Source organism: Saccoglossus kowalevskii, chromosome 16, assembly GCF_978046115.1.
Source record: "Saccoglossus kowalevskii chromosome 16, keSacKowa6.1, whole genome shotgun sequence".
Taxonomy (NCBI): domain Eukaryota; kingdom Metazoa; phylum Hemichordata; class Enteropneusta; family Harrimaniidae; genus Saccoglossus; species Saccoglossus kowalevskii.
The window spans coordinates 6,699,764-6,714,868 of record NC_140656.1 but is presented as its reverse complement, the minus strand read 5'-3'; the positions used below and the strand labels follow the sequence as shown (position 1 = coordinate 6,714,868).

General features: G+C 34.4%; 1 protein-coding gene and 1 long non-coding RNA gene across 5 annotated transcripts in view; one reads left to right on the top strand and one right to left on the bottom strand.

Annotated features, from left to right (window-relative positions):
• LOC144352785 (uncharacterized) overlaps positions 1 to 12,327 on the top strand; it is a 35,923-nt gene extending 23,596 nt beyond the window's left edge. The window contains exon 3 of the long non-coding RNA XR_013420668.2: positions 11,290 to 12,327. This is a non-coding gene — a long non-coding RNA (uncharacterized LOC144352785). The remainder of the gene's footprint in view (positions 1 to 11,289) is intronic.
• The window catches only part of LOC100378669 (uncharacterized), a 68,044-nt gene extending 54,728 nt beyond the window's left edge, over positions 1 to 13,316 (bottom strand). For 2 of the 4 annotated variants that reach the window (XM_085491681.1, XM_085491682.1), the window contains exon 1: positions 13,072 to 13,316. In XM_085491681.1, the coding sequence (XP_085347807.1) occupies positions 13,072 to 13,116 (45 nt within the window). In that variant the 5' untranslated portion in view covers positions 13,117 to 13,316. The remainder of the gene's footprint in view (positions 1 to 13,071) is intronic. The other 2 variants (XM_006817054.3, XM_006817055.3) reach the window with 1 other exon arrangement.
• Positions 13,317 to 15,105: the final 1,789 nt, after the last annotated feature.

Sequence of the window (15,105 nt, the reverse complement as noted above, 5' to 3'; positions counted from 1 at the left end):
CTGGTAATTGGATTACATTAGTAAGGCAGCAACTGGGCACAGACTGAGAATATTTCTGTTGACCACAAATTTCTGTCTTATAAGTACTCCATAATTTTAATTGTTACATGTAGCTAAGTAACTAAACCTGCTTAAATTACGCTTGATGAATGCGCAAAGTTGACAATATTGTTTAAAAGTTAAATATGTATTATTTTCGTTACAATTCAGTGAATTTAAAACCTAATGAACATCTCTGTAACATCAAATCAGCTAAATTAAACCCAGTAAATGTTTTTTCTTCAGAAGTACTTTTTCATTCTGTTAGGTAACAATTTCCCTCAATCATTTTTCAAAATAGTTTCCAATATTAATAGATATTAGTTCTTTGACGATAAATACAACAAAATTTTGTATACTTAGCTAGGAAATAAAATGAATAATTTATTTTGCCAAATTATCATATCATGCTAGAGTCAGGGGCAAAATTAGGGCTTGTCCCAGACAGTCTGATTATAGCAGGGACAGCTAAATGTAGACATTACCTGTCCCTGTGGATATGTGAATAAAGATATTAAGTTTTTACTAACTGATCAAATGGGGCTAAAAAAGTTGCTATATTGTGTAATGTCTAGAAAATTGCTATCAGAGTTCAAGACTTATAAAATGATGATGAGCCATAAATTAAAATTGTATTTCAAATACCATGTTTCAATTCATCTAGCTAGGAACGGGTAATTTTATTCTTCAACCAGGCAACTTTTTTTAATTTCAACCCCCAAAAAGTATAATCATTCAAGTGTCTTATTTTCACTTAAAGTTTTATAAATATTCGGAATATTCAACCCAATTCAATTATGTGGAAATTTAGAGAAGAGCAACACACTATGACAGTTTTACCTGGATTGAGCTAAAAACAGCTTTAACAAGTTTTGGAAACATCTAGTTTTCCCAATAAGTTATCAACTCTGGCACTGTTTAATCCAGTAATGTTTATTGCTGAATTACTGATATAAATCGTCTATATTGAACAAACCATCCTGTCTTGTAAGTGATTTATCTTTGGTTAATCATTAGAATTAAAAAAAAAAAAACATGAAACAGACAGTCTGAACACACCTACAAGATCCATACATGTGTACCTTTAACCTTTTCACTACCAGTTCTCTCATTTATTACAAATTCCCAAAATAGTCTCATTTATAGTCTACACTTTCCCTCAGAAAATTGAGACAGAAATAGGCAAATCTTTTGAGTAAAAACTAAAAATAGACTCAAATTTTGTTTGTTGGCTCCAAAATTAAGGTTCATTTCCAGAAATATTGAAGAATACAAAAAATGTACAAAAAATAATTGCAGACAAATTTGGGTGGGAAAGTCTGGTGGTGAAAAGTAGTAAGGACAATAATAATATCACACATGAATATCTACCAACTAGAACAAAATTTTAATTCAAATACAAAGGATTTAACAAAACAATGAAAACAACATTATCAAGCAGCAGGGATGGAATTCAATTTTTGTTAATAGCCTGACTCAGCATTTTGAAAAAGCTAATACCCTATAATTATGATTCGTAGATTATAAATACAGTTGTATTATGAAAGATTTTTATTAACTTGATTTTAAAGACAAGATTTGCATCTAAGGGGGAAGGAGTATATATTTCTAGTGGTCGAGATGAGAGAGATGTGTCAATTTGGAAAAGGTAGTCTGTGGGGCTTCTGTTGATTTCAAAATATTCCCAATAACACAGAGCAATTTAACTGCATCTGTCCACTCAAATAATATTGAACTTTAGCTACCACAATAAACTTGGTATATCAGATTACTTTTTATTATAATATTGTTGACTTTTTGTTTTCAATTTTGGATGAAAACCACCAAATACTGCCAGCCTTGCAATTGTTGTGTTGAAATCCCAGCATGGTGCATATGGTATGTGGTCCTTTCATGACTCCAGCTAATTTAAAACATGCTCTCAACTTCATTAAAATTAGAAAATGGTCTGCATTCCAGAGTGCATGACATGTGCCCTTGCCTGGAGTGTGATCATCATTAAGGGTCAAACATTTAAAATCTTGGGGGGGGGGGGGGCTGGAAGAGTACAACCAGTGCTCTTTTGCTTTGTGTCAAAATGTTTTTCTTAGCACCTTGCACCTTTTTTCTCTTAGTTTTCTCTCGTTTTCTAAATTTGTTTTCAAATAATTTTTATGCCAGCCTCTCCTCCAATGACTTCACATGACCGACCCACTCGTTTCCAGGATTTTATGACATTCCTGAAATCGAAATTCATTGACACTCATGTTGTAGGACACAAGAGAAATTTGCACTGCTAGAATAATTACACGATACTGATTAACTCACGAAATTCGTAAAAATTCGTCTCATGAAATTTAACCGATTTACAGTATGTTATTTATCCGCTTTCCTATAAACTAAGGAGCCAAGCCCATTTCAGTCAATTGGTCATGGGATGAGATTGTTATAGAGATGATTGAGGATTAAAGGGTCAGTTTTTATTTATCAGATTAACCTGCAAGCTATTAGGTATACTGGATTACAAGTTTATTGGGAAATTCAAGATAACTCCAATGTTTACAACACACAGAGTGAAACTCATACAATCGTGTAGATTAATGGATTAATGTCACAGCAGTTAGGGGATTTTTGTCGAAATACGCAGGTGATATTGATCATTTCCAATGTAGGAAAACAATAACTTTATAGACAGAGTATAAGATAAATTATAATTCTATTAAAATTTAACCAGTGTACCTACAAATGGCTGAATTATTATACAGATTAGGTAGTTAATATAAGCAGATTACATCAGAATTAATCAGGTGTGTGTATTTATCCAGGGTATATACTGGATAATACAAATGTACGAAATCATATCAAAAACTGAGAAGTTGAAATATGTGTGACAGGACAGTTGGCAGATCAAAAAAAAAAAAAAAAAACATTCTTCGTCCAAATAGAAAGCATGAATAGATAAAGCTGTCTGAACACTCTGCACAAGCCTTTGAATACAATATATATTAATTCGTGAAGTTTTCTATGCTGTCTTATGCTGGTAAAACTACAGTATCCAACCAATACATTTACACACTGTACAAATAACTGTGATAATTTTAACAGCTTCCAACATAAATAAAATGAATGCAGAACATTAGTGGCGTTCACATTATGGATAACGGCACATGCCAAGAGTCATGACTATTCAGCATGTACCAAAAATGTGATTGGTCGAACAGTGTTGGCACAAGTTGACTAAAACTTGATGTCAGTCCCAATAGTATAATACACATGTGTTGATTATGTATACAGATTATCTAATGAGGGTGCGATTAAGTGGGTCATAAGTGGTCAACATGAATGCAATTCTGTATTCCCTTCACAAACATGAATAATTGAAAATTGTCTGCATGTGCCGAGATCTTGTAATGTGAACGCAGGCATTGACTGAATTAATACTGGTTGTTTGCTTTGCACGGGATCCCAAAACATAAAATAACTATTATCTGGACACATTGTCTCATTCTATTTGATATTCACCATCAACAGCTGCTGTTACTTTTAATGACATATCAAGGCTGCTTCAATAACAACATCTAACATTATCATTAAAGGGGGACTGCTCAATCCTATGGATTGCACTAAAGAATCATGGGACACTATTGTTTATGTTGTTTACAATGTTAATCTATCTTTTGTTATCCATTGTTATTTTAATCCAGAAAGTAAATTTGTTGTGAAATTAAGCTTAACTGGAAGGTGCCCCTTTAACAAAAAATGTAACGAATATTAATGAGGTTTAATTAAATTGTACACAACTAATATGGTATATTTTACTTGTAGCAATCTTTGTATGCATGATTAAAACCAGGATTCAACTGAGACATTGTCAGCATGCATATAGATGAGATAGAATAGTTATGCATACAACTGTATGAGGTACAAATGTACATCAAACAACTCTGTATAGAAAACACCATATAAACAATTATTCATAAATATTTCTTTGCAACTATAAGTACAAAAACATCAGAAAACAAAACAGAAAAGGTTTTTGCCTATAAGGATACCACAGAGTAAAGAATTTACCACACAGACGATTGTAACCCCATAAATACCAAGGTTCCAGTAGGGTGCCGTCGACTAATGCTGTTTTTACTTTTAAAAATCACAATGTCAGTCTGTGTGCGATTCTAACATTTTTTGCAGCTTTGAAAGGCATTCTTAAAATTAACAATTTTGTAAACTAACAAACTATTTTGAAACCAAAGAAAGATTTGTTTCATGTGCAAGATTTGTGTCCCTATACTAGTATACTGTAGATCGCTTAATTTCACTGCTGAGAAACAACCATTCAGTCTGGAATCAGATATGCACATAATATTGATGAGGTCACAGAAAGTGTTCCCATATTATAAGTTCATGCATTTACTAAGGAACTGCTGTGTGCAATTAAATATGCAAATACGATAATTAATGGCTCATGTGATTAAATATGCACATAATTAATGAGATCACGTAATTAGATATGCACATAATTAATAGCTTACAGAAAGTGTCCTCAATTTAGGATCGTGTAGCCAATCAGGCACAATCTTGTAGCTACAATCTCAGGGAGAGCTGAATGCAATTAAATATGCACATAATTAATGAGATGACATAATTAGATATGCACATAATTAATAGCTTACAGAAAGTGTCCTCAATTTAGGATCGTGTAGCCAATCAGGCACAATCTTGTAGCTACAATCTCAGAGAGAGCTGAATGCAATTAAATATGCACATAATTAATGAGATGACATAATTAGATATGCACATAATTAATAGCTTACAGAAAGTTTCCTCAATTTAGGATCGTGTAGCCAATCAGGCACAATCTTGTAGCTACAATCTCAGAGAGAGCTGTATGCAATTGGATATGAGCATACGTTGTAATTGCTCACAGAAAGTGCCCTTAAGGGTTCATGTCCAGTACTAAAAAACTGCCAATGAACTAGGCCTGATACATGTATGTACATGTAGACCACATGTAAACCACATGCGTGTGTCACAACACATTTTTAACGATTCAAGATTTCTTCAGATTAAAAGGTTTTATGAATTAAGTTATACATTATAAACATGCTTTTGGAATGAAGGAATTTTCACTGCCAGCACTTCAAATTACCATACAGTACAGTACATCACAAGACCAGTGAAAAATGTGGTGATCTAGTCAGAAAAGACCCTTCTAAACTACTCAACTACAATGTATACAACATATAATGAGATACCTTTCATTCTTATTTGGAAGGAGACACCATTTATTGACAGCTGATAACTGATGGTGAATTTCTTGATTCTTGGGTCAGGTTATACAATCATTTCTGAGTAATGGATTGGTTAAAATGAATTTTTTTTCAAGTACCTAATCATGCAGGGATACAAGGTATGAATATATTTCAAAATTTGATGAGTATCTTGCTTGGAAAGTGTTGAAAACTGGCACTGTTCTTTCTCAATCTTAGTGGATATGATTTACCTATCAACACTCACCAGATCCAATCAACAAGGCTTATTTATGAGCATCTTATTTGTAAACATTTTATTTTTAACACCAAGCATGCTTCAACTTCGCTGAACACTTTGTTCCGTCAATATACAGAGTCAGAATTACTGACATAAACCTTGGTACTTGTCCACTCATGGGTGATTTATTTGATGTGGTACATGTATGTGGAATACTTGTTGATGTACAGGTCCGTGACTCAGGGCAGTGCCCCTAGTCACATTATATATGGCCTATTTACTTAAGATTGAAAATTAACATGTTTTTTAAAAACATTTTCTGTTGGTATACACAATCATCTTAATGATGTACGAGTTGAAAGCTTGGATCTTGACTGGAATTCACTTATAACACAAAGTGTCCCAAAACCAGCACTTGTTGCTAGGGACATTTATAGTTGTAATTTCACAAGAAATTATTTTTTGCAAATTTCACAAGTCTGTGAAAATCATGAATTTATTTTAGCAGTGACAATTTCTCTGGGGATGATTTTTGGGAAAGTTTGTCTTCACAAATGCCATAAAATTGCTAAAAATCCTAGCGTTTCACAAAAATTTGTATTCATGTGATAGTTACAGCACATAAACCACTGTTTTAGTGTCATACATATTTATCAAATTTGTAAGAGTGGTGTGACTTGCTATTGGGTTTTGTGAAGACAAGAAATTGTTTCCAGGACATTATAATTATTTGTAACATATTTATCCAGAAAGATTCTTATGCTTCATTCAACTGCCAAGAAGATGCTTTCATTGGCTATAGAAATCATTTGGTCCCACCCATTACCCATGAATCTTTGTAAGGTCCCTTCAATCATTGGCTGATTTACTGCTTCGAACGCAAAAGATGTATCCCATCAAATATGTTTAAAATGCTTGAAATTACAGTGATTCATCTGATGAAATTATTTTAAAAGAATGCAGTACCATTATCGTTTGGCACAGAACAATAAATTGCAAAATGTATCTATGTTTGGAGAAGAGAGTCAGTGGCAAAAGAGGGGTTAAAGTTTAATTGACCACAGTGGAATTTTATATGGGTGGGTATGCATCCCTTAAGGCATATGGTTGGTCAAGATTTCTCAATCACCATTTTAAATTTATAAAATTTATAAATATTTGAAATAAATCAGGCATCATAAAACACAATGTATAACTCAATACTTAATTATAATTACTACAACACTGGGGCTTATCATAGAAAAGATTTTGCTGTTATAGTAACTGTCCATATGTGCAGAGAAGGCATACATGTACAAACTATGCATGTTTACATAGACATAATGGTCTGTTTTTTGAGAGCTGCTGATTGCCTAGCACACAGTGACATGACAGACAGGCAGGTTAGTATTAACAAAGTATGTAAAAAAAAAGATTTAAAAAGGCAAATTCAAGCCTGGTTTGTCAGGATGAATACGACTTATGATCAGGTTTATCAATTTACATCCATATTGCGTTTGAATGAACAGCAGTGCTTTAACTTTAGAGTTTTCAAGGCTTTTAGCATATAGGAATAACACCAAGGCAACTAACTGGGAATCCAGGCAATTGCATTTGATGTCTCCATGAATTTCAGGCCATGGAATAGTGTATACCAAGATGTACATCAAGAACAACCAGTGATTAGTCAATAATAGAACATAGTATGTAGACGACAATGTCTTGTTGAAAATACCAACTTACTGTGAGACCAAGTTAGAATATTAGCTAAAGTTCACACTACAAGAACTTGTGCAACATATATTTAATCTTTCATGTCTGCAAAAGAAATACACCAGTTATGTTCATGTTAAACAGGCCCACATTGGGACCAACTTAAAACTATTATTCATCAATTTGTTTAGACATGTTTTGCACATGTATCTGACGTGGTATTTTTATCAATCATCTTGCAAAGGAAGGAAAAGAAAAAGAAAAGAACAGCTATTTTTTTCAGGTCATTAGTCAGGTTTCGGCTACACGAAGTACGGACTAAGATTAAAGCTAATCTCATATATTTGCATATCGGAAACGGAGGTTAGCATATGGACTACTTGTTAAGAATATAGAAATCTACACTCCTTTTAACTAAAAACAAGCAGCCTATCGGCTGAGATAGCTCCGCTGTTAGCAATGCACATTTCAATTAAAGAACAGAAGATATTATTAGAAAATGAACAATATGCATAGTATCAATGCAATGGGACTTGCTGTTTTCAACAAGAATTCAAAAATATCATTTTTCATCATAAATGATTGTGGTTTTTAACAAGAAGAAAATATCACTTTTTACCAAAAATAATCACCAAAATTAGAAAATTAAAGATATCATCATGAAATGAACAAATTTGAGAGTGGTCCACATGTAGTATCTATATATGTAATATCAAAGCAATTGGACTTGTAGTTTTTAACAAGAAGTCGAAAATATCACTTTTTACCAAAAATGACAAAAATATATTCACCAAAATTAGAGAATTGAAGATATCATTACAAAATGAACAAATCTGAGAGAGGTCCACATGTTGTACCTATATATGTAATATCAAAGCAATTGGACTTGCGGTTTTTAACAAGAAGTTGAAAATATCACTTTTTACAAAAAATTACAAAAATATTCACCAAAATTAGAGAACTAAAGATATCATTACAAAATGAACAAATCTGAGAGAGGTCTACATGTAGTACCTACATATGTAATATCAAAGCAATTAGACTTGCGGGTTTTTAACAAAAAGTCAAAAATATAACTTTTTACCAAAAATGACAAAAATATTCACCAAAATTAGAGAATTGAAGATATCATTACAAAATGGACAAATCTGAGAGAGGTCTACCCAAGGTACATATACACCAAGTATCAAAGCATTCAGGCTTGTAGTTTTCAAGAAGAAGTCGAATAAGTAAAACATTGACACGGACGACGGACGACAGACGACAATCACTCATCTGATAAGCTCCGCTCGACAAAGTCGACAGCGGAGCTAAAAATAGCAAAACAAATTCAGAAAGAGCAGAATTGAGATTGCAGAAAAAAAGGAAGTAGGAGGAGATTTTCATTGTCAGTTCATTTTTTTTTATTGAGAACAATGTCCAATGATGTATTCACGTTGATTGTCATGTCTAAAATGATATACTAAGCGTTCACACACATACTTTGTTAGCCTGTGCTAAGGATCGGGATTTACCCTGTACATCATGTTTCTTAGCCTGTGCTAAGTGTTCTCACGGGTATTCTTAGCATAGACAAATGTTATTGAGCTCTTAACTGGTGCTAAAGAGCTGTGTGTGAACACAACTAATGTGAACGACACTAACGCTTCATACCTAATCAATCTGGTTGAATGGTACCGGTATGTTAATATTGACTTTTTTGTCACTGTATAACAAACATGTAACTACAAATTCATTCTGGTGTGAATTCTGATTTATGACTGTCCTTCAACTCTAAAAAAATAATGTATTTGTTTGTAACTCATTATATCAATACAAATGTAACTTGATAAGTCCAGCAGTTGTCCTGCTAGGTGGTGTTTGTGGCTGCCAAACTAGATGTAACCAGATATACCTACATGTAGGAGGATATATTGTATTTGTATACACATACAGAAAGATTATAAAATCATCCCAAGTCATCATAGTCTAGATGTATTCCAATTTCAAAATTCAAATTGTATTAAAGAGGATTTAGCTTCATATTTACAAATGAAATTATCTACTCAAATAACACATCACTAAATCGTCATTAAGTACCAGATATCTGATATTTTAATCCTACTTGAGTCTCTTGTTTTGGGATAATTATTCTTGTGTATACACTATCCTTTCATCCTGCTAGTTTTTGCAGACATGGATGTGTTGAGAAAACTTGTGGAAATATCACAATTTGTATTGTGGAAATGACTGACAATACATCACATCAACAGTTTTCAAAATCTCAAGACAAAAAACGAAAATCTAAAGAACATGAAGATTGGAAAAGTTACAAGGAGTTTTGCCATTTTTAACACAGAGATATGAATGTAAATTTCATGTGAGCATCTATGCCATTAGAATGCATTGGAATCGTTTTTAGCTGTTTTTAGATTACTTCATAATCAATTTGCCCGTGGGAATACTACCATATTTTCTCTATTAGTAGCATACATGCTCAATACGTAAATTACAGTAAATTTTCTATGGACAAAATAACATCCAATATCATTGTTCAAGTTTATTTCAGTTAGATAACATTACATATATTATATATATATTGACATTATTGTCTGAAAATCTAAAAGTATTTCTCTTGTAGTTAGACATTGTAGTCAGGCAACTAATTGGGAAGTACCGGTACTTTTTTCTCCAATATTATCAGAGAAAAAAACCAAATAGAGTCAGTGTAGGAGTTAACAGCTAACTAAGATATCTTGTACAATAATATTAGAGTAAATTGTTCAAAGCTATCACGATTTCATCAGACTGTATCAAACGATAATTAATCATAATTATTATGTAATTGAATATCCTGTCTTTGTGCATGCACATTCCAATTATACAGATTAACCAATCACATATCCTACCATCTTTGGGCAAACCCAATCTCGGGTTCACATTAGATGGCTCCCCAAACTAGTATGTTATTATAGCCTTCTCAGCATGCCAGCTCACCCATTATATAATACTTCTCAAATTCCTTAAATCCCTGTGAATTTGGGAAACCAGATGTTGCACATGTATTCTCCTTTTTGCAAAGGATTGGGAAGAGAGCAAAAATAGAACACACTAAATCTAACAATAGTCAATACACCCACATCCAACAGTACACCCACATCTAACAGTATGTCTACATTAAAGTTATATGCAGCAATGGTTTTAGAAAGGAGACTGCATCATAGAAAACAGGAAAACAGAGACAATTTAAATTATATTCGAGATCTCAGCTATCTCTACCGATATCTCCCTATGTGCATAATTGTGATACTACCAGTATTTAAATCTTTATCTCAATTATCAGCATTTATGTGCATAAATAATGTTTACATTGTACATAATTAACAGTTTATAGACATGATAGTTGCATTTGCGCACAACTCCTTAAATATCCACAATTCTTTTACTGACTTTATGTTCCAGTCCATCTTTGAAAATAGGAATGGTCACAGCATTTCATATACCATAATAATCTTGGAGGCAAGACTATCTTAGCCAATCAAAAATCTTATTGGACATCAGCCAATCAAAACCTGGAATTCATACAGGTCACTGAACAAATACACTCCCCCCCTCCCATGTTAGCGTCACACTTTATCAAACAATTTGTCGAACTTGAACTGCACTCCCTCTCAAATTTTCTGACAACTTATTATTCAAAGTATTTTATTTTGAATGTCATGGTCAAGTGAACACAGATAAAGCCATTCCATATTAAAGTGCTTTCCATAGTTACTTTAGGAATGTACCTGGCAACCCATCACCTTGACTCTGTTGGTTCAGTTGTGGCAACAAAAACAAACTTCACTAAAAAAAATGCTAGGAGCAAGCAAGCAAGTTTTGCAAACATTGACACTGTTTATATTTGAGGTTGAGACCAGTGGTTGGGTGTACACTGATTCATCCATACAAGTTCAAAAATAAATACAAATACCCTATTTTAAAGTAAAGAACAATTAGCTAAAGAGATTATTAAATAAATAGTATTCTTCACATATTATGCACAAATGTAATTCTATGCGTTATATCCCTGTGGTCTGCCTATTTACATTTTATGTTTATTTCTTGCAGAATGAGAATAGCTATCCCAAGGAATGTCTGCTGTTGCCGGTAGATTATACTAAAAATATGGGAAAAACGTATATATCAAGACTTTGTAATGGTTGATTTCTCTGCCTACTACAAGTTGTGTAATTGTTATGTCAATTGTTTTTATGAGGCTAATTGTTTTGAATTTAAAACTCTTTTTTTTAAAATAACTGTAAGAGATTAAGTAGTGTTTGTATGCAGACCAACACATACAGTGTGAGATCACAGCAGGGTGTTGTTTTTTAAAGATCTGATTTTCTATTGGGTTGGGAAGATAGAGGAATTGTGGGTTGACTCATGAGGTTTGTGACATCTGTGGTCAGATGAAATAATTAGCATTTGAAAAGTATTATTAAACAGTAAATTCAGTATTTGCTACACTACCATCCTAGACTAATTGGTTTCATGTGTGAATTATACCATGGAACTAAAAACATGTGTTTTTACCTCTTATGATTATACCGATCAGTAAATACGTTTCTTGCAGAGAATGCACACAAGTGTACAAAAAATAGTCTTTTCTCGTTTTTAATCCAATTAATTGATATATTAGGCACACAATGCACGATGTGTAAATGCATTCAGAAGACAATTACTGAAGTTTTTTTTTGCAGTTAACTAATTTACGATTCAAATATGAATTCATTTCACCATCCAAGAGTGTGAAATTTTTAGTTTACAATCTGAGCTCCTGATGTCCTGGAAAAGCTAACAGGATGTTAGTACAGTACAATTCTAGGGTCATTCAGGTTTTATTACCCTGGTGTTTTAGATGCCAGGGGCATGGTTTTAACGCAAAGAGTACTGTAAAAGACATATTTGGATGGTATATGCAGGTGTTTTATGCTCTTAAATATCATTAGTGACATGGAGCAGTCAGGGTTATTACTATGTAATGTTTATCTGAACTTTTTATAGCTTGTTATTTGAGTTATCACAAAGTTGTTGAGGGTTTAAATACCATTGCATCATTTACAAGGTCGTTGATTTCAATAAAGTTAAACTGGTGTGATAACGGGACTTAGATGATTTGCTTTTAAGCAAAATTTGACATTATTATTTTAATGTTTGTGTGAAAACGCTTCACTAGTTTGTTTGGCAATGCCTCCGAGTGTAGCGTATGGTGTTACGTAAATTGTTACGTACTTCAAACAATCAAGAAGGTGACATCAACCATCATTTCATCATATCGTAAGGGTACAACGGGGAACCTGCATTATCATTACCAGCGGCAGCCATTGTAGACCGTAAATGATAAATACCCGCCAAGAAAAAATACAAACAACGCTCAAAGTGGATGATAGCGGAGTCTGTCAGTGGCACTGGTGCAGGGTGAAACGAAATGTTCAAGCAGCTGTCCGGTTTGCGGCGGCTCGGCGGGGGAAATACGCATCGTTTGACTTAGCTACATCATACGACCTAACTTAAAATAGTCTCAAATGCAGAGTAACAACATAAATGTTGTACTGATGTGTTATAGTTTACATGTAGTCGGTCACTGACAATGTTTTAGTATTGATCTCACGCCGCCCGTATATTTGTAAGCGCCGCATTGTAGCCGGTCTTGTAAACATACATGGCGAGACCAAGAACGATCAGTTCAGCCTTTTCACAGGCAAGCACCCATGAACGGTCAGCGTGTCAAATTGCAATCAAGCACGAAATATGCAGCGTACATTTGGGTCAGGGATGCATACGTACACGTTGTACACTTTTAAAAGTAAACATTCAGTCAGTCATGTACAAAACTCGACGAAAACTCACCAATTTTCTCAGCGTCGTCTCGTCCTTTCCGCCGTACGTATTCATCCTGAACTGTTTACTGACTCCCGGGACGCTAAACCGGTGACAGACTACTTTGACTGTCCGACATCTGATAGAAAATTAGCCCCAAATGACAGCTATACCGTGAGAGCTGTAGTACATGCTAATGTGTGGCGGCCTCGGTCACAGTGCACCGGCCTAAATGCTAACACTGAGTACACTCACAGGATGTAGAAGCGTACAATGGGGCGGGACTCCACCGCGTGTTGGTTGCCGTAATTCTTGTAATGGGGGTGATGCCCTAACAACAATAGATGGACTTTCTATGTGTCCCCTTTCACAGGAAAGACCTTTAATTTTCCCGCAAATTATAACATTTCTGTTGAACTGTAGTTCAAAACAATAAAAGAAGGTCCTGTAGTGTTTTCGAAATGGTCTTATTGCTTTTATCAATCATAGAACAATCCGACGCCCTTATGGTGTGTTACATCAATCATGAAAGTAAAACTAGATCAATTCTTTACCTCCATGCATTAATATAATCGCCCGTGTTTTGGTCTTGCTTTATGACAGAAGGTTTGGCGTTTTTTAGACACCAGCAACTCGTTTTTACCAGGATATTCAAAGATCACAAAAATAATGCTGTTATCGTATATAAGACGGTCCATGACAATGTCAAAAGCCATAATAAATCACTGATTTGAGTGTCATCCCGGGATCTCACCCAACAAAGACACAAGTACGAATGAAAAAAGAAGGACCATGGAACTTTTGTTATATCGAAATATCGATAACAATATATGTACTATATATATATTATATAGGGAGTCCATTTCAGCAAGTGATGTGTATGAAGTACGCTTTATCATCTTGAAAAAAAAAACTTCCATTGCAATGTGGACACATTTTATGATCGATACCCTATTTAACGAAATACATGTACCTTGACGTAAAAGTAGACATCTCACGTGACAATCTATTGAGTTCAGTTCTAGCATAATAAAAAAAAGTCAATAGCTATGACGTAGTTTGGTTTAGTAACCTAACTGCCTATGTCACATCAGTTTGGTGGTTCCTAGTGTGCTACGCTTGATACCCTTGAAAATTCAAAAAGTTTGTGGAAGTCGCTGTCAACGTCATCACGGTTGCGGTCATCATACCATTCATTCACTGCGACGATGTGGAGTCTGTTATTTCCACCATGTTTGCCACAGATACATAATAACCCAAACCCACCACGAAATAAAAACTGCAGAAAATAATTCCATGGGGGTTTAAATTGAGGAACAACACCAAGTTCGTGTGACAGGTCCGTAATTACTTTCTGGCAGACTTGTGCCCGTCCGTTACATGTCTGGCAGTACGTTATATCGTCACGGCAACCCGTATTTATGTATACTCTAGGTATTGAGTTCTACCCGGTGTTATAGTAATTACTTTTTTGGTAAATCTGTATGTTCGTTCTATAATTCACAACAAAACATATGATCTCATTGTGATATTAGCGACTTCTTGGCCAAATTATAGTTCTGCTATTAACATGTAATTGGCTACTAGTATTTATCAAGTCGAGAATCCCTGGGTAACTGTCCTTAGAAATTCACATGCTTTAGTCACACGCTGAGGCCCCAACCGCTTAAGTATTCCCAAGAACTCAAGTTGAACTCAGTTTGTCACTGAAAAATAAAATACGATGAGAACGTAATTCAACCATGTTTTTGGAGCTTCCAGCTAAACAACGCAGAAATACCAATAAATCACCACCGCCAGAGGTCGCCACGAATCATCAGAGTCGGTTGGCAACCCATCAATCGTCACGATTTTCAAGTTGAACTGAGGTATTCAGTCACACATTACCGTAAGTACAGGCATAAGTATAGACCTGTTTGAAATATATCACATTGCGATGCCCTGAAACTAAGCGATTCCACCCTCCGAGAAAGGCTCGGTTGTCCAGTAATTAACATTTCTTGCATTCGTCACAGAGGGCGTGGTGGGATTTTCGCGCCAGCGAAATTAGACCATAGGACCACA